General features: G+C 36.8%; 1 protein-coding gene and 1 long non-coding RNA gene across 5 annotated transcripts in view; one reads left to right on the forward strand and one right to left on the reverse strand.

Annotated features, from left to right (window-relative positions):
* LOC138710031 (uncharacterized) overlaps positions 1 to 22,639 on the reverse strand; it is a 415,724-nt gene that overhangs the window by 219,896 nt on the left and 173,189 nt on the right. The gene's annotated exons all lie outside the window — the stretch shown is intronic.
* Positions 1 to 22,639, forward strand: part of LOC138710327 (natterin-3) — a 39,756-nt gene that overhangs the window by 6,825 nt on the left and 10,292 nt on the right. For 2 of the 4 annotated variants that reach the window (XM_069841137.1, XM_069841136.1), the window contains exons 1-3: positions 2,644 to 2,716; positions 6,876 to 7,072; positions 21,886 to 22,029. In XM_069841137.1, the coding sequence (XP_069697238.1) occupies positions 2,659 to 2,716; positions 6,876 to 7,072; positions 21,886 to 22,029 (399 nt within the window). In that variant the 5' untranslated portion in view covers positions 2,644 to 2,658. Of the gene's footprint in view, positions 1 to 2,359; positions 2,717 to 6,875; positions 7,073 to 21,885; positions 22,030 to 22,639 lie in introns of those variants that run through there. The other 2 variants (XM_069841139.1, XM_069841138.1) reach the window with 2 other exon arrangements.

Here is a 22,639-nt window from a genome sequence, read left to right on the forward strand (position 1 = left end):
CCACAAGTAACTTAACCTATAATTGTAGTCAGCACCGAAACTTACCCAGCATTTTACTCGTATTAGGTTGAGGGAAAACCTCAACCAGGTAACTTTTCCCCGACCGGGATTCGAACTCGGGCCACCTGCTTTCGCGGCCAGACGCGCTGACCGTTACTCCACAGGTGTCGACAAGTAGTCTACTAAATAAAGTGCGAAATTCTACTTCCACATGTACATCTTCATCTTCTAATTCCATATCCATTGCAGGCTATCTGAAAAAATTACATTCCTTCATTCAGATTTGATAACTGCGTTTTCAACAATTCTTCATTTAATTAATGTATTAATCAGGCTACTGTAATTATATTATCAGATTTCAAATTATATTATAATTTCAGCAGATAATGAAAATGTATTTATGTTATAATAACAGGAGAAATGTGCTGTACATGTAATTAACATTGTTAAACCTGTATTTCGCTTTTCGCAATTGGCATTACTGAATAATAATGTCGAATTTCTTTATTGCAGTAATCGATATTCATCTATTTCAACTTCACAATGTCTGAATAGGTTAAGTATTCGTAAATATACAATTATTAACATTTTGTGATGGAATTTTAGGGATAGGGCCTATATTATTTACATTTTTATTTTATTCCCGAAATAGTCATAATAAATGTCACTTGAGGTCTGAGATTACTACAGATAAATCTTGCATAATGAGAAAATGCACGTTGTTTTGTTATTTGAATTGGAATTCGTCCATTCTGTACACAGGAGTCAAAACACACTCAATAAAAACGATGAACTCCGGAACTTAGAGCCTACACTTCGTACTCATCAACTGATAGTCAACAGAATACCGAAATATTTAAGTATTTACTTTTTCTAACACAATTTAGTTATGCTACTTTGTTATTTTCTAAATAGTACTTATTTATGGTTTTCTGACTGCATGGTCTTAAAGCGGCTATTTAATAAAATTAAATATAGCTTAATTAAACTGTTTTATACCACTTGAACAATATGAACATTTCAGTAGGACCACACATTACAATAGTTTATAATACAGTTCATGGCTTTGAAGAATGTAAATAATTTCACAAAAGGACTACCATCACTCACAGTAAGCCTACTCGATAATCAGGGGAGATGTTCATCAGTAGGGACCGGTTTATATGTAATATCAAGGTGTGAAATATGTACATACTTATGTAAGAACAATAAGCTGAATATGTACCAAAATATGTAAAATCATGAAAATATTTAATATCAGTACCTGGCAAGTGTAGGATAGGTAAGACTCTCCAGTTGTGATTTCATAGAGCACCCGACTTTTTTACCGTACACTTGACACATTACTATTTTTCCATCTGTAGTGAAAGGTTCGTCCATTGCAATCCATAATTTTATTTTTGTCGTTAGGGTTGAAGATACAGGGGCCATTTTAGTTAGTTAAAAGCAGTAGACAAACTCACTTGCACTTTATAGGTACTCTAAGTACTAAAACTAGAGAACTGAGTGAAGTGAATGACACAACAGTACTGCAAGCACTGTTTCGCTTTACTGGATTAGGAGAAAATAAGAGGAGATGTGAGACACATGCATTTTAGCTGCTCCCTGTAAGAAACAAGTACCTACTAAAACCTCAGACTATAGGCATTTACAAACTGTTGTTTGAAAAGTGACATTCCTGTCTCATTCTCTAGAATATAATGTTCTTAATACTGCAAATATATATGATTGAATAATGGCTAGAATTAGTAATGCAATTTAGGTAGGATTATTCCAGCCGAGAACCATATTTTCTAATTGCTCGGAAAACCCCATTTCCGTATAGGTCTACTAAATTTAAAGTAAAGAGATAAGCAATAACCTGATAGTCTCATGTCAGACTTAACACGGGTTTTCCCTAGAAGAATTGGGAAGAGGGTGGGTACGGTTGCAAATTGCATGGGAACGGCTTATTAAGACCTGTCCAGAACAATTATAGTTCGAGACAAATCATGCCGTCCTCGTCCCTGAAGACAACGCTACTTTCTGAGTGATTTTCACAATACAAGGTAGTTGTATGAGAAAGGTTGCCTTTTGTTCACTCATATTTACGTGAGTAGTATGGGGTGAGTGCTTCTATTACTTCCTGGAACTAAGGACGTTATGTTTCGTCCCGAAATATATCCTTTCTTGAGTATGTAAAAAGGCTTTTTTAAATCTGTGTATTTCAAATTGTAAACTTTCCCAGCAGAAGTTTTTTTTCCCCTTTTAGAGAAGTAAAATGAATAAAATCCCTAAATATGTAGATTTATGTAATACCAAGCCATAATATGTAATGTGGGGTAAATATGTAAAAATATGTAGTATCAAATTTTAATATATTAATAGTAATTACAAGATTCGCAAAGATTTGTTATTTATATACGGTTAAGTTGAAAGGAATATAATATGTAATTACATAAAAATCCGATCCCTATTCATCAGTTTCTTCCAGCTGCCGTGAAGAGTGCACTAGGTGATGATGTGTTCGATGGTAAGACTGGTTATTGTTTGTGCTACATTCTGGGGATGATAGCCTACTTTTTATTTATTTATTTCTTCACAACTTTATTATTTATATATCTACTACAGCAGAAGATATTGATGAGTACAGCCCGGACAAATATCCTGTTGCTTACAATGTGTGCGCGTTGCGAGTATAGCTTGTTTGGAAGAAATGGTGGAGGACGCAATCCAGGTAAACTGGAACTATAAGCAATAGGGACAAGGATGTGTAAGTAGCTAAATACATCAGGGTGCTATTCATAGACATATCGCTAGCCCGGGCTACGAGCGTACTAAACAGGATTCATATAATATCATATCGCTGACACTGGTTTATGAATACGAAAAACGTTAGTTCGCTGATCATCCACCGAAAGCCCGCGCTAAGAATGTCTATGAATACGGCCCTTAGAGTGCAAGTGTTAACTAGCGATGTGAAACAAATTTATAATATAGACTAGAGTAAATAAATGTAGTTTACATTGTGATAATCATTAGTTCTATACATTTGAATCATAACAAATTATAATATATATCGACTTCTTAACATTTAAAATGAAGCTCCTCTTCCTGTTGTCTAAACAATGTTTGTAAAGTGAAAAACTTCGCTCCACACCATATGATGTGATGCAAAGAATAGAAAATATTGTAGATCTTGTTCAAAAGTAGACAGTGTTTTGTAAGACTCTAGCAAACAATTTCTAATAACCATTGTAGCATCATTAGGATTTGTGTCAATAACGGTTTTTCAGTGATAGGCCCAGGAGCTGCTCTATCAGTTTTTCTGATAAAGTTCTCCTAGAAGTCGCAGAGCATCAGGCATTTGAATATTTGTCGTTACTAAACCCTTAATGGCTTTTGCCACATCTTCAAATTTGTTTTGAATGAATAACACATTTTCGTACAGTTTTATTGAAACAAACGATTGTGTGTTTTTTATGGCATTGCTATCTTCAGTATAACAGTGTTGCTTTAAGGATTACAATCTCCAATTTAGAATGGAATTTTGTCTATTAAATTTCTCGAATGACGTATTTTATGTATTTTATTATATACTTTTTGATTTAAATTCAGGAATCCACCCCTGAGCACGAGTTCTACTCTTTCAGGGGTCAGCTGAAATGTTATCTGTTTGTATTATATTTTATGTCATATTTATTAGCAAAATGAAAATAAATAAATATATAAATAAATAAATAGATATTGGTAGGTAGGTAAGTAGGTAGGTAGGTAGGTCGGTAGGTAGATGAATGGATGGATGGATGGATGGATGGATGGATGGATGGATGGATGGATCGATGGATAGATAGATGGATAGATAGATAGATAGATAGATAGATAGATAGATAGATAGATAGATAGATAGATAGATAGATAGATAGATAGATAGATAGATAGATAGATAGATAGATAGATAGATAGATAGATAGATAGATAGATAGATAGATAGATAGATAGATAGGTAGGTAGGTAGGTAGGTAGGTAGGTAGGTAGGTAGGTAGGTAGGTAGATAGGTAGATAGGTAGATAGGTAGATAGATAGATAGATAGATAGATAGATAGATAGATAGATAGATAGATAGATAGATAGATAGATAGATAGATAGATAGATAGATAGATAGATAGATAGATAGATAGATAGATAGATAGATAGATAGATAGATAGATAGATAGATAGATAGATAGATAGATAGATGTGGCAGCTAGTGATGTTTCTAACATTATTGAAGTTCACGTCGCCGTAGAATAGAGTATAAACACTCAACGACTACAAAACAACGTTAACCTGTCCGTACTGCTGTCGTACCAGAGACTGTACAGCCCTGAGTCAGTTTGTGACGTATGACCTCACGCATAACTATCGGCGACGTAGATGACTTGAATTCTACCTCTACTGAGGAGTCAATTTTAAATGACCAATTCTAGTGATAAGAACTCGATCTCGTCGCCTTAGAAATCGAGTTCAGAAGATATCAGTGGAACTTAATCTTGAATAATGGATATATCTTTTCAGTATTTCATGGGATATCATTTCATAGGCCTATGTTTCATTCAAACATGGCGTGAGGTCATAATAATATCTATGTTCATGTTTGATAGAGAACTTGCTTTATTGATGGCTTGATATGCTAGTTTTTCTTCCATTATACAGAATGAATAGTGAATAACGTCATTAATTTCAGAGGGTTATTCTTTGAGATATTTTAAACAAAACAAGTTTAATAAATTTTGCTCGTTTTTGCTAGATGTTCGAGATAAAAATGGTTTTATATGAAACATTTCATCGCGTGTTTTGGGAAATTCACTGATTTCATTCCCAATATGCTGAGTAAATTTAGGACAGCAGTGTATTATGATAATAAATGAATGAAATAATTTTAGTTTTCTCCTTTAAATGTACAGAAATTAGATCAGAACAAATGTAACAATTCAAAATTTCTTTGCAGAACGAAAATTTACATTTTTTTCGGATCAAATTTCTGCACATTTGAAGGATAAAATTAAATTTTTTCATTCATTTATTATCATAATACACTGCTCTCTTAAAGCGACTGATCATATTGGGAATTAAATCAATGGCTTTCCCAAACACGCTATAAAATTTTTCATATAAAACAATTTTTATCTCGAAAAGGTAGCAAAAACGAGCAAATTTGTATCAAACGTTTTTGTTTTAAATAAGATGTCAAAGAAAATTGAAATTAATGACATTACTTGAATGGTGAACTTTAAAAACGACTTAAGTCCACATTTTGGGGGTTTTGAGATGAGAACATGATTATGTTACTGTGTGCAAGGGGCATCGTTGAGTAGCAGAATGACCTTAATCCACGACTTTTGTATAGTTTTTCTTAGCAGCAGAATGTTTGGTTAAGGGGTAAAACGACTTTAGTCCTGGACTTAAGTTATTTTGCCTGTCAAGTACTGAACAAACTTACATAATATGTAATTTTAATCATACAATCAACTGACAAAATCTTTTCTGTCTGTTGTCATTGGTAATTCTTTAGTTGAGAAAATTTAATACGATTGAAGAACAGAGTATGAAAATGAAAAGCAATATGCTCAGTAATAGTACTAAACTTGTAGCTGAAGTAAAAAGTATTGCAAAATGGAGCCAAGTTAAGCATCGAGAGAGAGAGAGAGAGGATTTTCTCGCTGTCATATTTGACTACTGTACATATCCAGTTCTGGATATGTATGCCTACTAATATCGCCAGGTTACCGTCCCAGCTTTCTCTGTGCACAACATGAAAACTAATGAAATGTCCTTTTGTGTCTACCATGAGGGACAGGCCAAGAAAAGTCTTAATGAGGTATGTAATTTTCTCCTGCACACTACTTCAATTACTGTGTCCCATCCAGTATATTAAAGAACTGTGGTTGTTTTGCGACAGTTGTCCAGGACAAAATAAGAACAACACACTAATCAAATTCTTAATGACAATAAGTGCTCAGAAACATTTCTCAACATCATACTTTTCTCCATCAGAGGTCTGTGCTCTTGTGATTAAAAAATTGTTCAAAATAATGTTGTTCAACAATTGCAATAAGGTTATTTTATGATTTTGGTATAAATACATTTACATAGTAGTTAAACATGTTTATGTGTTGGTAATCTAATAATTATGATGCAGAATTGAAGTTAATTTGCAGACCAACTTAAGTCCTGAAGATAATTAAATTTTTTACTACCTAAAGAAGAGTACGGTACAAAAGTATAAATTTTTATACTAAAACTATTTCTCTTACATATAAAAAATTATACTGTAACAATGTATGGTTCAGCGAGGCCAAAAACAGTTTTCTTTAATTTTCTCAAAACTACTTCTAGCGACTTAAGTCGTTTTGCAAATTCACCATTCATTTATTCTTCACTCTGTAGCCTATATCTTAAAGTGATGTCATTCAAATGATATTGACATTGTATTTCTTATTATAAAACGTTGGTAGATGAGACGTGTTTGGTGAGAGGAAATCAGATCTTTGATCGCCATAATTGTACTTTTGGAATTTGTCAAGATAATGTAGGGGTTTTTTTGGGATGTGATGACTGAATATATAGTACAGGCCATTCGTTATCTCGTGAAACCAAATGCATGCATGTACCGTTGCTCAGAGTAAGAACCTTAAGTTAGGAGTTAGTTTGCTAGCTATCTGCAAGTGGAAGCGTAGAGAGGGAAGAAAGCTTCCCAGTTCACCTTCTTCTTCCCCTTACGCGCTAGATGGTTTGACAACATAAAGAATGGTCCGTAGTGTTTCTTTGATTACAAACATTTCGCAGATGAATACTGAGTATGAATCAGGCGATTTATGGAAGATTTTGTGATACTCTGATTCCCGTGCTGCAGATCACTATTGGAGTCCGTGCTCCAACGGGGCGGTTCCACCGGGAGCGACGGTTTGTGGTCGCGACAAGGACGGATCCGATCTGTACGTGGGACGAGTGCTGTACGAGGGGGACATGCTGCCCGCCAAGGTATCGCCCAGCCACGGGGGCGCCTTCTTCAGTCACGGGGGCGCCGAGCACAGCTGTGCGAATTATGAGGTAAGTCCAAGATATCAAGGATGATGAGTTAGAATTACTGTGCCTGCTTTTGTGCTGCAACATAAATTAGTTCAGGGGTGGAGTAGAGATTTAAGGAGCTGCTGACAATTAATGGAAAATAAAATAAAGAGGAAAAGAAGAAACAAAAAAGTGGAGACAATGAAGGAAATAGAAGGAAAGCGGGAAGAAAGAAGGAAAAAATGTGAAGGAATGAAAGGCAGGGAATTGGAGATGTGTCGGAACATGGAGAAAGGAAAAGGCGAAGAAATGAAAGAAGAAATTAAGATGAAAGAATGAAATGGAGGAAATGACATCGGAAAAAGCAAAAGGGGAAAGGCTAAAAAATATAGGAAGGAGAGAAGGAAGAAAGTAAAAAAAAATTAACGACAGCATAGTGACGAAATATCTGAAAAAGGAAATGACAGAAGTAAAAACGGAATACAGTGAACGAATTAAAAATGAAGAGTAAGGCAAGAATGAAAAAAGAAATACTAGGGGAATATAAGATATAGAAAAATGAGTGTGAAATGTAAGCAAAAGAAGAAGGAAAAAGGAAGAAGGAAATAAAGTAAAATAGGGGAGAAAATGGAGGACAACAGAGAAATAAAATTGATAGGAAAAGAAAGAAAAAACAAAATAATGAGTGTCCGGAAGATAGATGCGCACTTTCTCATTAGGCCTATACATACTACGCCAGTCATGGCAATTGATGCCCATAGACGCAAGCGCGCGCTTTAGAGCTCAGGAGAGCCTGGGCGCTTTACAGCGGAAAGGAAAGAGACAGACGAAAGAGGTAGTATATGCCGCTTGGTCGAGCTCTATACAGGGGTGGCCAGCACTGATTCAATAGATAAAGGGAAGACAACTTATTAAAACTGTATCCATGTTTTTTTTAGATTTGTCTGAGAAATGTAAGTGCATTATAAGAATGCAAGTTTTAATTTTAATGCTCATTTTTCACAAGTTTGATTTCGTTTTATTCGAAGGAAATATTTTCTCAACTTTATTTTATAGAAAAGTAACATTTTCAGATATAGATATATTTATTTAGTAGCCTTACAGGTACTGAAACAATGTTTTCGTATATGTAATATGTAGTAAATACGTATTACTGAAGATAGTGTATTACAAATTTTGAAAATATTCGCATGGAAAATGTTTGTAAGAAAATGAATTAACAAAGCAACTACTGTTACATCATAAACAAAAGATATGTGCCCATATGTTGTAAAAATGTCAGCTCTATAGCTTCAGCAGGTTTCGAGAAAATAATTTAATATTCTGATGGTAGGATGTTGCTCACCAATATCACCTTAAAAGCAGAATGCGATAAGAGTTTTGTTATGCAATATTAGTTACACTTAACACATATTCATAGGTAACTTTGATTTGTACTATAATATTGTTTTCTTTAGTTCATTGATTGCTTTCATAAGGCTAAAGATATCATCAATATCAATTCCAACTTATCATGTCATACTCAATGGACATCACTTTCTTTATGAATGATATGTTTCACCAGTATAGTTGTACTGCTAAGGAATTTATGTGAATATTCCTTCTTAACTCTTTATTATGTTATTAACGTTTAAAACACAACTGCAATATTAAGAAATTGGTATTAGTAACCTACTTTTGTTTTACAGAGAATATAGAAAATATCAAACATAAAGAAGCCATATAAAAATAAAGACATAAAATTTCAAGTTCCGTTTGAAGTTTGTGCACCACTGTTTTCTTAATGCAATAGGATGCTTATTTCTCCTTCCATACCTAGCGCTTGATGCCCGTGCACGACGTCAAGGTCAGAAAAATGTTCTTGCTTTGACATCACTGTACTACACGTTTAACAAGAATTCAGTTAACTTACTTTTTATGCTGCGAACTGTATTGTAGTCTAGTCTGCAATTTTTTAAAATTATAACTTCAAAGATATTCCTACATAGTCCTAAATGAAACCACTTAACATGCACCCAAGTGAGATGAACTTCAGTTTTCTAGAAACATGCACATTGTACGATTTAAGTTGGTGTTGCATACAGAACATTAATTAACATTACTCGAATTTTCTTAACGTAACTTTGCTTATATTGCAATCAGGCCTATTAGTAATTTAATTGATAAAATTCGGCATTCAGAAGTGATTTATTCGAGATCAACAAAACGGACAAGCGGATAGGCCCTAAATGTACTAAGTTAAGTTGCATTTCTTTAAAGTTTAACTTTTAATACAATAGTTGAATTCAGCCTTAAATCTGCCAAAATAAATCATACAGTACTACTACTACTGCTATTATCATTATTATCCATATTATTGTTATTATTATTAATTACGGATAAAGATGTTATGTTGTTATCATTTGGATTTTAAAGTACTGGACTATTTAGAGCTGGCGGTCGATGCAAACGTGCACTGTAAGACGTAATGTTTCCTCCCCCCCACCTTCCACTACCTCATGCATGACAGAGGAACGGCGCTATCAGTGGCGCTTGTACAGGGACATCATTTTATTTTTACTTCAATTTTTATTGTACCCGAGTTTTTTAATGTATTCACTCCCACCCCTCCTACTACTAAACTTCCAACCGTTCTCCACACAGAACCGAGGCGCGTATGCAGTACTGACTTAGTGAGTATAGTACGTTCCAGAAATATGTTCGCGTTTTCCAGTGACGAAAGAGCTTTCAATATTGAATCATATTTTCGTACAGGTACTGTCCGTTTGCCTACTTCGCATCCCGGTTTCCCCCACCTGCTTCTGTTCGCCCCTCTGTAAAGTCTAGTAGCTGGACTGTCTTAGCTCTTTTCTGAGAACATAATTTCTGTTAGGAATTGGACGTCTACGTAATATTATACAACTGTTTAAAATAACTTAACTAAAAGGGCCTCGTTAAGTAATTAACTGTCACGTGATTCCCAACCCCCTTTCTACGACCCTGCGACAAAACCACTTGAACGGACAGTAGATAGCATTTCTGAGTAATTTCATCTTTTCAGATCGGGCAGAAGTGAAGATTGAATTTACAGACGTAAGGTACTCTTTTATAGAGTAGGTATAGAATTATTTCAACATGAGTTACTGGTACGAAGGACGAAACTGGTAATTGGAATTAGGTACAATAGTCTATACTGCGATAATATGCACAAAAGAACTGAAGCCTGTGTCGAAATGAACGGCCACCATTTTCAAAAATGTGTTTAAATATCCATATTATGATTATTTTTCAATTTAACTTCAATCTCTATATTGTACGCTAATGTGCTGTAACAGTATAATAAATACTGCATAATGAATACGTCCGAATGGATAGCTCAATTCGTGAGTAAAAACACTAAGTGTTAATACAGTACTGTATTTTGATTAAACAAAAACCTAATGAAAATTATCAAACTCAAAATTGCGATATTTCCTAGTTTACATAAATGGATGACCTACTTTTCTTCCCTCCCATACCTAGTAAAGTGATTTGTATTTTATGCCAGTATCATCGAACTCCAGCCTTGGAAGGAGGAGCAAGCGGTGTTTCCGGTTCTCAACCGTTAATCCAAAGATATAGACAGGTTAATATTAAAAATGTTAGTAAAAATAAAATGATGTCCCTGTACCTTCGTAATGTTTCTATTGAAGTCGTGTGATGGAAAGAAATTTCCGTTCGCAATGGGTGAAAAAATTTTTTTTTTGTATGTGAGTATGAAGGAAATAATAAAATTATTAAATGCCTCATTTGCCGCTAGGTTTTGCGTAGCTTTCAAAAAGCAAAATAAAACACCATTATACACACTACGTGCCACTCCCAATATTCTGATTTAAAAGCTCTGCCTACGTTATTATTATTATTATTATTATTATTATTATTATTATTATCATCATCATCATCATTATTCCTTTGCTGTTTACATGGAATCTAGGACTACAAAGTGTGAGCAATTTTTTCACAGATGAACATTGTGAAATTGAAATAAGGATAGGCTACGTATATTGGACAAGGTTTTTTTGGCACAATTAAGTGTGGCAAAATTTTAAATTGTTTTAGCTCGAGTCGATGAAAAAGATTAATTAATTCATACTTTTCTGCCCAAGGACAGGTGTTTCACTGCAAACCCAGCATTCTCTAATCTTTCCTATTTTCTGCCTCCTCTTAATCTCCGCATAATTATGATCCATAGGCTATATCTTAATGTCGGCTATCATCTGATATCTTCCTCTGCCCCGAACCCTTCTCCCGTTCACCATTCCTTCCAGTGCATCCTTCAATAGGCAGTTTCTTTTCGGCCAGTGACCTAACCAATTCCCAGGAACGTCACTCGACACCGTCTCAATTTCTCCCTTTGTATCCACATACCTCGAGTGGGCTGACAAGACGCCAGATCCTAAATCGAGTGCACGTCAGAGACGGGCAAAATCTCATTCAAGGCTGCCCATAACTGTTTACCTTCGTGAGTGGGCTAACGCACAGTATCGCTGGCCTGCAGTCAACCTTCCTCACAAGCAGGCAGGCAGTGTGGTTGCACGTGACTCCCAAACAGTCCTAAGAGTGACCCGAAAGGACTGTTGGGTTCCGCCGACCTGCGCCAGGCTGTGCTGCTTTCAGATGCATGATAAATATCAACCAAGTCATTCAAACCTGACAAGAAGCCTACAGATATAGATAAACTATTGAAAACTAAACTTATCGTTTCTGAAACGTAATAAATACAAAGAAAACTGTCGACCTGGTTGGCGAGTTGGTATAGCGCTGGTCTTCTATGCCCAAGGTTGCGGGTTCGATCCCGGGCCAGGTCGATGGCATTTAAGTGTGCTTAAATGCGACAGGCTCATGTCAGTAGATTTACTGGCATGTAAAAGAACTCCTGCGGGACAAAATTCCGGCACATTCGGCGACGCTGATATAACCTCTGCAGTTGCGAGCGTCGTTAAATAAAACATAACATTTTTAACATACAAAGAAAACTATTTTTCGTCAGCATAATATCCTTTAAACGCCAACAGTTATTATAAACTACTCGTACTTACGCTTTCCTTTCCATCATAGTAAAATAAATGTAATGCAAACTCTTCAAACTTTAAACTTCATAAATGAAAAGAAATCTATTGCTCCGAAGTTAAATAGCAAATCAATATTCCGAAAAACGAAAAACTTTTTTACATTTTACAGATCTTCATGAGGCTTTTAATTGTTGATAAATAAAAAGTTAAAATGGAATTGTTTCCTATAATAGTTGTTGATATATTTAATAATTGTTACCGATGTATTTTAAACACCTTTCCTTTCCTTTCCTTTCCTTTCCTTTCCTTTCCTTTCCTTTCCTTTCCTTTCCTTTCCTTTCCTTTCCTTTCCTTTCCTTTCCTTTCCTTTCCTTTCTTTTCCATTCCCCTTTCCTTTCCATTCCTCTTTCCTTTCCTTTCCTTTGCTTTGCTTTCCTTTCTTTTCCTTATCTTTCCTTTCCTTTTCTTTCCATTCCTCTTTCCTTTCCTTTCCTTTCCTTATCTTTCCTTTCCTTTCCTTTCCTTCCCTTTTCTTTTCTTTCCTTTCCTTATCTTTCCTTTCCTTTTCTTTCCATTCCTCTTTCCTTTCCTTTCCATTCCCCTTTCTTTTCCTTATCTTTCCTTTCCTTTCCTTTTCTTTCCACTCCCCTTTCCTTTCCTTTCCATTCCCCTTTCCTTTCCATTCCTCTTTCCTTTCCTTTCCTTTTCTTTCCATTCCTCTTTACTTTCTTTTCTATTCCCCTTTCCTTTCCATTCCTCTTTCATTTCCTTTCCTTTTCTTTGCATTCCTCTTTACTTTCCTTTCCATTCCCCTTTCCTTTCCATTCCTCTTTCCTTTCCTTTCCTTTTCTTTCCATTTCTCTTTCCTTTCCTCTCCATTCCCCTTTCCTTTCCATCCCTCTTTTATTTCCATTCCCCTTTCCTTTCCATTCCTCTTTCCTTTCCTTTTCATTCCTCTTTTCTTTCCTTTCCTTTCCTTTCCTTTCCTTTCCTTTCCTTTCCTTTCCTTTCCTTTCCTTTCCTTTCCTTTCCTTTCCTTTCCTTTCCTTTCCCCTTTTCTTTTCTTTCCCCTTCCCCTTCCTTTTCCCTTCCTTCACCTCCCTTTCCCTCCTCTCTTCTCCTTTCCTTTTTTTTTTTTTTTTAAGTAGTCACAAGTTAAGAAATGTTACTATTTTTTTAGTCAGATATACTTTGCAGGAAAATGAAATGTATAATATTTATGTTATTATTTTTATTAAATTCTGTCGTGCAATAAACTGCAAATCTATGTTACTTTAATCTAGTACTTTTGCCGTATTTTACCAGAAAATACAGATTTTTTGAAGTGACTAAATACCCAACGAACTTAGATTTCAAACTAGTACTGTTTCATGATTACCACGATACCTGAATGCAAGTCACTCTACAATATGAGCACACAGGCAGGCTTTCTCGGATCCCGCCTGGACTGGGCATATAAGACCCGGGCAGAATGGGCCAGTCTTAAATTTTAACCTGCTCTCTAGCTGCGTCGGAACCCAAGCCTGACGGCAGGCAATTACGGTCGTGAGTATTGCTGTTTTGCCATTGTCTGGTGCACACAAACTGTGTGTGACTTGAAATTGTGGTTTTCTGTTGACGTACCTACATTAACGTGTATATTAAGTAACGTATATATTGAGACGGTGTCGGGCGAAGTTTCTGGGTAGCTCAGTCGGTAGAGCGTTGGTGCTTCAGCCATAGGTTCCGGGATCGATACCCGGCTCCAGAACAATTTTTCCCTTGAAATTGTTCAAGTCTTCTTCACAGGGAGCTTTACCTGAGAGCTTGATTTGCAGAATGACGTAGTAACCATAATTATTACTGTTTTGGCCTATTGTAGTAGGAAAACACATACATAGGCCTACATAGAAGAAGAAGAAGAAGAAGAACAAGAACAAGAAGAAGAAGAAGAAGAAGAAGAACAAGAAGAAGACAGACTCACAGAGGGGTAGACGAACAGACAGCAGATGGACCGAGTGACTATAGGGAAGAAAGAGAAAAGAAAGTGAGACGAGTAATTGAAGCAAAGGAATAGAGGAAAAGTGAAATAAATGTGATTACATAACAAAGAAGGAAGTGAGGGAAAGGTAGGGAGTGAAGAAATAAGAATAAGTTAAGGCTCATTCACAATGAAAATTAAACTTAACGTAAGCGTTAACTTAAGAATGTAAACGTTACGGTAAAATCAAGAAGTCATACCATCTTTCACGATGGGAACATAAACATAACAGCAAACATACTTGGTAACCATGGAAACATAACAACGACGCCATTTCCTCATATTCTGTCGTATACTTCAGCGCTCCACGATTGTGTTCTGTTTGCAAATCACGTAAGCATAATAAGATTAATAAGCATGAAAGTTTGGAGTTTGCAAACTTTCATGTTAACGTCTTACGGTAATGTTTAATTTTCATTGTGAATGGGCCTTTTCACGTTATCGATATGTAGCGTGACGCGTCTTTATCAGACTGTTTACTGCTCACGACCTCGATAAGTCCTGCGGCAGGTGCCTCGTGGCACGGCCTTGTTATTTCACACAAAGCCAAGGCAGTGACACAGTTCTAATAAAACATCCATTTTAACAGAAGTTTCTTTTCGGAAATGGATGGCCGTCGTAAATATATGTAATTTCTCATAATAAGAAAGCTGCAGTTTCCTTCCGTAATAACTGTTTGTTTCTAACAATGAGTATAAAACGATTTATATAACAAAAGACGATAGTCGCATCGTATTCTCCATATACACCGTACTTTTAATGTTAAATTTTGCTATCGTCTGAAGGAAATCTAACAATTCGAGCTATAAAATTTTTACATAGCGTAGTTAGTACATTTGTCTAATCATGCACAGCAGTTAGCTTTGTAACCTAAAATAATAAGAAATAAATTTCTGTTCAGTTGTGTTAATAGTTAAACAAATCATTTAACAATTCGTAGCAGTCAGGTTTATATTAATGCAATTAGTCTGGAATTCTATTTGATTTCTTATCACAGTGTTTTATAAGGTGGGTAAACATTTTGTGCCTCCATCTGTTAATCTTTTTCAGATAATGGTTGCGAAGGACAAAACAAATTGGTTTTGAGAAAAAAGGCAAAATATCATAATTATGTACTTCGGTACATCATAATAATATATGATATGCGAATAATCACTTAGTGATTTAAGACGGCGCTTATTCTGTCGGATCCCGGCCACTTAGTCACTCATGACGAGTGCACCTCTGCACATGTGTGAACATTGTGCCACTGTCATACATCTATGACGCAGTGCATGAGGGTAGGCCACTAGAGGGAACCCAAGAGATGGAACTTAAACTGAGAGGATTCAATTCGACATCGGGATGGGAATCCGGTGTGGCTTAGTGGATAGAGCGTCAGCACGTAGAGCTGAAAACCCGGGTTCAAATCCCGGTGCCGGAGAGAATTTTTCTCTGTTCCACTCATCCATCCTCAAATGTCATCTGCTAGCGATAAATTGGCAACATGATTCTGGAGAAAGTGTAGCGAAACAAACCTTGCCAGGCAACGTCAGTTAATATTATTTTATGTAAAAATGATTGGCTTTATTTTAATTTTCACCGCTATTATACCTGGTAAGGTTTATCTTGTCTCAGTAGCAATAAAACCAAGTCCCTTGAAATGAGGGTGGAGATTATAGGGGGTTGTAAATTTTCAGGATTCCTGTCAAAATCTTGTTATTGTGCAGGCTACCGGAACTCAATTTCTTGAAAGACAAGCTCAGTGACGAAACTACACAGTACGAAGAGAGATATTTTGTAATATTATTTTGCGCTACAGAATGTATCAACTAGTCCCTTCCGCCACTGGATGGATGACGGCATCGCTCCACTCCCCCATTGCTACAACAATATAGACGAAGTAAGACATATCTCCTTTTTCTCTTTTTTCACAGTGAGACAAGATACATCACACAGACTTTACCTACTGTTAAGCCTAAGCTAAACTAAACCTTCCATAATAATACTATAAATCCAAAATAATAAAACTATCACGGCCCTTAAAGTTACGGGATGTTAAAGCTCTCACCTCACGATAGAATCGAAACCGAATAATAGTAGAGATGGTAGTTTTGTTATTCCTGTTTGGATCTAGTTCTTCTATTTTCAACGCCGATGACTGTTTTGTAATTTGAATTTGCTGGGATTCGCCCAACCGCCGCTGCATCCTTTCTGGTGTTTGTGATGGCGATTAGGAATTCACTTTGGAGGAATCTCGACTCGGCTTATCAACACTTGCGTTACGAAATCAACCCACAAGGAGTGGCGGCGTCACTCAGGTCGTGTCTACTGCTAACCAAACAGAGAAGACATGTCTTCTCACGAGCCTGCATCTGCAAGCACTAGAAATGCAGCTATAATTACTTTAGTATTCTTAACTGTAAGGAATTTACAAAAGTGACCAAAGATAATCGAGTCATGAAACAAAAGAAGAAAGGACGAAAATAAAAATAGACAGGTGCATAGTTTATTTTCCTTGTCTTTTCCTTGATCTTCTTTTCCCTTATTCGCCTTGTATTCCCCATGTTATCATTGCTTTGTCCTGTTCTTGTCTTCTCCATGTTTTCTTTAAATTCCACTTATTCTCTTTGTATCCCCCTTAGTCTCCTTATATTTCCATTTCCATTGTTTTCCCTTTATTCTCCATCTATTTCCCTTGCTCTCATGGAAATTCTCCTCGTATTCCCTTTGTTATCATTGTTTTGTCCTTCTTCCCCTTGTATTCCTCTAATTCTCCTTGTTCTCGTTGCTTTCCCTTCATTATACTTGTAGGTTTTATAAAACAGTTATATTACCGGTTATTCTTTATGGTTGTGTAACTTGGACTCTCACTTTGAGAGAGGAACAGAGGTTAAGGGTACGATGAAAGAGTAATGGAACGGAGAAAAATTTTCTCCGGCGCCGGGATTTGAACCCGGGTTTTCAGCTCTACGTGCTGATGCTTTATCCACTAAGCCACACCGGATACAACCCCGGCGCTGGACAGAATCGTCTCAGATTAAGCTCCAACTTTTGGGTTCCTTCTAGTGGCCGCCCTCTGCACCACGTCATAGGTGTCTATGAACGTAGGACCGAAGTCCACAATGTGCTGAGGTGCACTCGTTATGAGTGACTAGTTGGCCGGGATCCGACGGAATATGTACTTCGGTACATTAAAATAATATATAGGTTAAGGGTGTTTGAGAATAAGGTGCTCACAAAAATATTTGGGGCTAAAAGGGATGAAGTTACAGGAGAATGGAGAAAGTTACACAACACAGAACTGCACGCATTGTATTCTTCACCTGACATAATTAGGAACATTAAATCCAGACGTTTGAGATGGGCAGGGCATGTACCACGTATGGGAGAATCCAGAAATGCATATAGAGTGTTAGTTGGGAGGCCGGAGGGAAAAAGACCTTTGGGGAGACAGAGACGTAGATGGGAAGATAATATTAAAGTGGATCTGAGGGAGGTGGAATATGATGATAGAGAATGGATTAATCTTGCTCAGGATAGGGACCAATGGCGGGCTTATGTAAGAGCGACAATGAACCTCCGGGTTCCTTAAAAGCCAGTAACTAAGTAAGTAAGTATACTTGTAGGTACTTTACTTGTACTCCCATTACTGTCATTGTTTTCCCCTGTTTGTCCCTGTATTCCTCCTGTTCTCGCTGTTTTACTTTGTTCTCCTTGTTTCGCCTTGTTCTAAACATGTTTCGACCTAATCTTTCAAAAGATATTTCTTTCCGCCAAAAAACTTTGGTTTATAACCAACGTTATAATCAGACTGGAATCCTATCGTCTTAAAAAATTAATAATTGTCTTACTGAGCGAGATGGCTGAGACACTAGCGTTTACTCGCATTCGGGAGGTCTCTAGTTAAAACCCCGAAACCGATAACTCTAACTGCGGTTTTTCATGGATTTCCTTAGTCACAAAGGCAAATGTCGGATTGGAAATATATATGAAATTTATATACCATGATTCATCACCGTCTCATCACAAATATTGATCAAAATCTAAAATCAAATACATGAACTCAAGCCATCTACAACACAAAATAGAAGCAGGAACTCAACAATAATACTGGTATACCCACAGATTCTAAACACGCGATATGACAGTAGATGTGAAAGCGTGTACATAAATAAACTTAAAAAGAAAATTATTGTCTTCACCAACTTCCAATCCAGTGGCACACATAGCAACTATCAGAAAACAGATGACTTCTATTTCCCTTCTGGAAAGTTCCTACTAGAATGCATATCGCTTCTTAATAGTAGGCCTACACAGCCATAATCTCACCTTCAATGATGGTGCTTGGGTAAGCACTCGATCATCGATAACAATAGGAAGGAAAAGTGATAGGGGATTTGAGGAAATTTCTATGATTGCATGTAAGGGTGATTCACGAGAAAAGGTAAAAAATTTAGGATACGACATCTTAGGCCATTTTGAGTGAAAAAGTTCATATGAACATAGGTCCGTTTTCAAACGATAGCGGAGCTAGATGCATTTTTTTTTGGTAAAACGTCTCGCCCCAATGTGAATCAGATGTTACCATATGCTGCTGACGTGAGACGAGGCGTGAGACAAGGTCAAGGTCGCAATGAATGACGTAACATTGGAATCTGCATTGTGAACGATGTAGATAAGAGGAAGAAACCGGGTGGTGGGGCATTATAAATGTCCAATCGCCTGCCCTTGTCTGATGTAATGACACAGAACCCGCAGATAACACAAATAGCCTACACTATCATCAATTCACAGCAGTTCAGTCAGCTACCTACAGTACAATAGTTATACAGGTACAGTTATCGGAAGTGTTAAGTTGTATTTTTCAAGATGCCTTATAAATTTTAGACTACAGAATACGCCGATATTGTGTGTGTTTGTGGTTTGTGCGATGGAAGTTCCTTGCGTGCCGTCGCTGAATATGAACGACGCTTTCCGAACACAAGGGTACCATATCGAAGAGTATTTACCGTCTTTCGGGTTGGGTGAAAGACTTGGTATACCAAAGGAAGGGGGAAACGAGAGAGGCGCTAATCGACCGTATTTTGGATGCGGCTTAGAGAACAGCCACGTGCAACTCTCCCGCGCGATGAGCGCGATTCACGCCCGAGCGCAACAGTGCATTGAAGCAGAAGGAGGTACCTTTGAAAATGTGCGAAAACATCGACCCCGACGTCTAGAATATTAAGTATGTATGCATACACGAACATAAACTTTAAATTTGTCTGTTATCTGTCTCTAAATGCGAGTTAGTAAAATGGAATCTTAGAAGTTTTTGTGAAATCAAAGAGCCATATCTCCGTAACCGTTCGAAAACGGACCTACATTCATTTGAACGTTTTGACTCAGAATGACTTCAGAATTCATATCCTAAATTTTTTACCTTTCCTCGTGAATCACGCTTTATATATATATATATATATATATATATATATATATGTGTGTGTGTGTGTGTGTGTGTGTGTGTGTGTGTGTGTGTGTGTGTATGTGTGTGTAAATCAGGGTAATGGAATTTACCCTAAGATTTAAGGGTCTCTAATGATAGGAATCAGATAAGCTACGATTAATAACAGTCAATCCTCCAGTAATAATAATAATAATAATAATAATAATAATAATAATAATAATAATAATAACAAAAATAATAATTCACTAAAACAGACTATTAAAGAGGAAAACTAAAGAACTGTTTTTGAGATAGACAATTTTATTAAGAGCAATTAACTGGAACGCTATTCTACATACGGGCACATAAGAACTTCCCGTAAATAAGCTTATTTTTATTTACTCATCTGTATGTGAGTAATGCCAAATTTGTATTAACTTCCTATAATTAGGCTTAGGCTATATTATGCACCCGTCTATTTCGCATCCACCTCAAATAATAACTGAATAACGTTATTTTTGTAATATATTGCAAGCAATACATGGATTATAAGAAACGTCTAGCCTAAGTGGATTAAAGATGTAGGCCTACAGTATACGGACTCCCCTTCTGTACAGAAATGGACTCGTTCACATTGTTGAGTCGGATATGACCCAGCACTGCTACTTTTCACGATCTACTGCGCTAACCCTCAAGCTAGGCGCATTCCCAAACCCACACCGGCTGACTACACTAAAGTTCGCTGTGTACCCAGGTTTCGAGCAGGCAATCCCCCCGTCCCTAGGCCAGCCCCCTCCGTGCGTTCGGGGAATGCTATGGAATGATGACGAAATGGAGAAATGTTGACGGAATGATAGGGTATAGAGGGTAATTCGGATAGGTGAACAAAAATTTTCAAACTCAGAAAAAGCTTGATGTTGTACAGGGAAAACTAATAAACATACAAGTAGTACATTATTTTGTCGTACTGTAGAATTAATTTCACTAAAGAGAAATTACGCACTCCACTAACGTAACGAAATCAGCAGATTGGGAGGTGATTCCACATTCCCCATATTCTTCCGATCTTGCGCTCTCAAATTTCCGCTTTTTTCTTTCTTTATCCAACAGCCTTCAAGGTAACTCCTTAGATAACGAAAATACTTTACAAACTTGGCTTGACACTTCTTTAACTCCAAACAAGCAGATTTCTTCAGACCTGGAATCGAAAAACTATCCCAGCGTTGGTAAGGAGTCATAAATAATGTGGCATATAGGCTATTACTGATTCACCTCAAATAAAAACATTCTTCATAGCGAAAAAAAAAAAATCTACGAATTTTCGCATCAACCCAAGACACTGACCGACAAGTTTTTTCTCGAACTTCCTATTTGGGGCAGTGTTCTTCTACAACACAGATCTCCCAGCTCTAGCTGTCATTGCTAGCTGGCTTTTCGAGTTCCGAACATGCATATAAGCTCAAATTGGCTCATTGTGCGCCATATATTCGACTACTGTTCTAGTCCGACAGAGGCCTGGGTGGTATACGTGAATCCAATGCTGACAGGTGGGCTATTCTGTCAGGCCTAACAGAGTCAGGTTCCAACTTCAAATGAAGGGTTCAGAGCCATAGTGGGCCAAGCGCCACTTATAAAAAAACGGAAAAAGCAAGGGTTAAAGTTAAGTGAATACCATAGTTTAATGAAGATTGACATATCATTTAGTTTTAATGTGCACACTTCATGTTACTTGCTATATGTTTCATGAAATTATGGTTCTCACTTAATTTTAACCCTTTTTAATATATGGCGCTAGACCCACCATGGCTCTGAACTCTTCAAATGAGACCTGATAAACCCCAGGGCCCAGAGTTCCAAACCCTTAAACTCTATAATAATCTACATCGTGCACTATCTCGAAGATTTTACTGCGGCCTACTCATTAAATATTGCACTTGATAGATGAATTGAGGGGAGGTGGAGAGGGTTGATGACATTAAAGAAGTAAACGGGAGTACCTCGAGAAAGCTTTCTGCAAACTCCGCTTGGTACAACATAAATTCCGTCATGACCAAGCCTGGGATCGAAACCGGACTTCCTGGATGGAAGACCAGATTTGAGTCACAGATGCGACCGGAGGAAGCCAAGTTAATGACTTTGTTGCTCTTAAAAGGGCATTGATTTTGGCAGAGTTTGAATTCGTGAACCTGCTGCTAAAACATTCATGACTACTAGAATACAATAAGCAGACATTCCAAGAACATAACAGTTCATGGCGATACTGCAGTCCACTCTTAATGCGAATTCTCCAAAGTGTTTTAGATATAGGTCTTAGTTATTATCAGGAGGTTTCAGTGTTTTGAGAACAAGCACAGTTAAAAGAAAAATATTAATTCCTGATACATTTGTAATGATGCAGGTTCTCTTGGGAGGCAACCTGATGTGGCAAGGTGCAAGTGGAGGCCAAGTGCCCCCGGGTGCCGTGGCCGTGGGACAGACCGCGAACGGAGAGATTCTGTACGTGGGCAGAGTGTTCCACGACGCAACTCTAACCGTGGGCAAGGTGAGAATACGCAGTTCCAACTGTCTGTACTAGTACTCAATTTAAGGGGACTGGATAGTGTACGGATAAATCATTTCAGTACATAAGTTTAATTCAGTATTATAATATGTAAGTTTTAGTGTTCAGAGTGGAATAAAAAAATTGCCATGTTTACACAATAAATTATTCTAAACTAGCCGTACCCGTGCGCTCCGCTGCACCCGTTAGAAATAAATATGAAGTAACTGCATAATTAAAATAGGATGTTTGATCCAGGGAACATTCGTGTTTGATAGAAGGACAAATCGTTCATTATGTTACTTAATTTAAACTGTATTAAAAAAATCAAAATGCGATCATTTTGATCCACAGACCACTCATTTGGTCATAAAAATTATTTTAGGAAATACAGGAAACGAATGTACAGAATAGCCTATCAAGTTTTCTGTGCATAAGAAGCTATTTTAATCTTATCTGTCCTCGATTCACTCAGAAGTTACTGTAATAACATTATAGCATTATGTCCATCTAGAGAAACTACACTTTCCAATGGTGAATTAATAATTAATTATACAAATCGGTTAATTTAGCTTCCAATATTACTTCATACAAACACAGAAACATTCTCTGT

The sequence above is a fragment of the Periplaneta americana genome, chromosome 12, assembly GCF_040183065.1.
Source record: "Periplaneta americana isolate PAMFEO1 chromosome 12, P.americana_PAMFEO1_priV1, whole genome shotgun sequence".
NCBI classification, from domain to species: Eukaryota; Metazoa; Arthropoda; class Insecta; order Blattodea; family Blattidae; genus Periplaneta; species Periplaneta americana.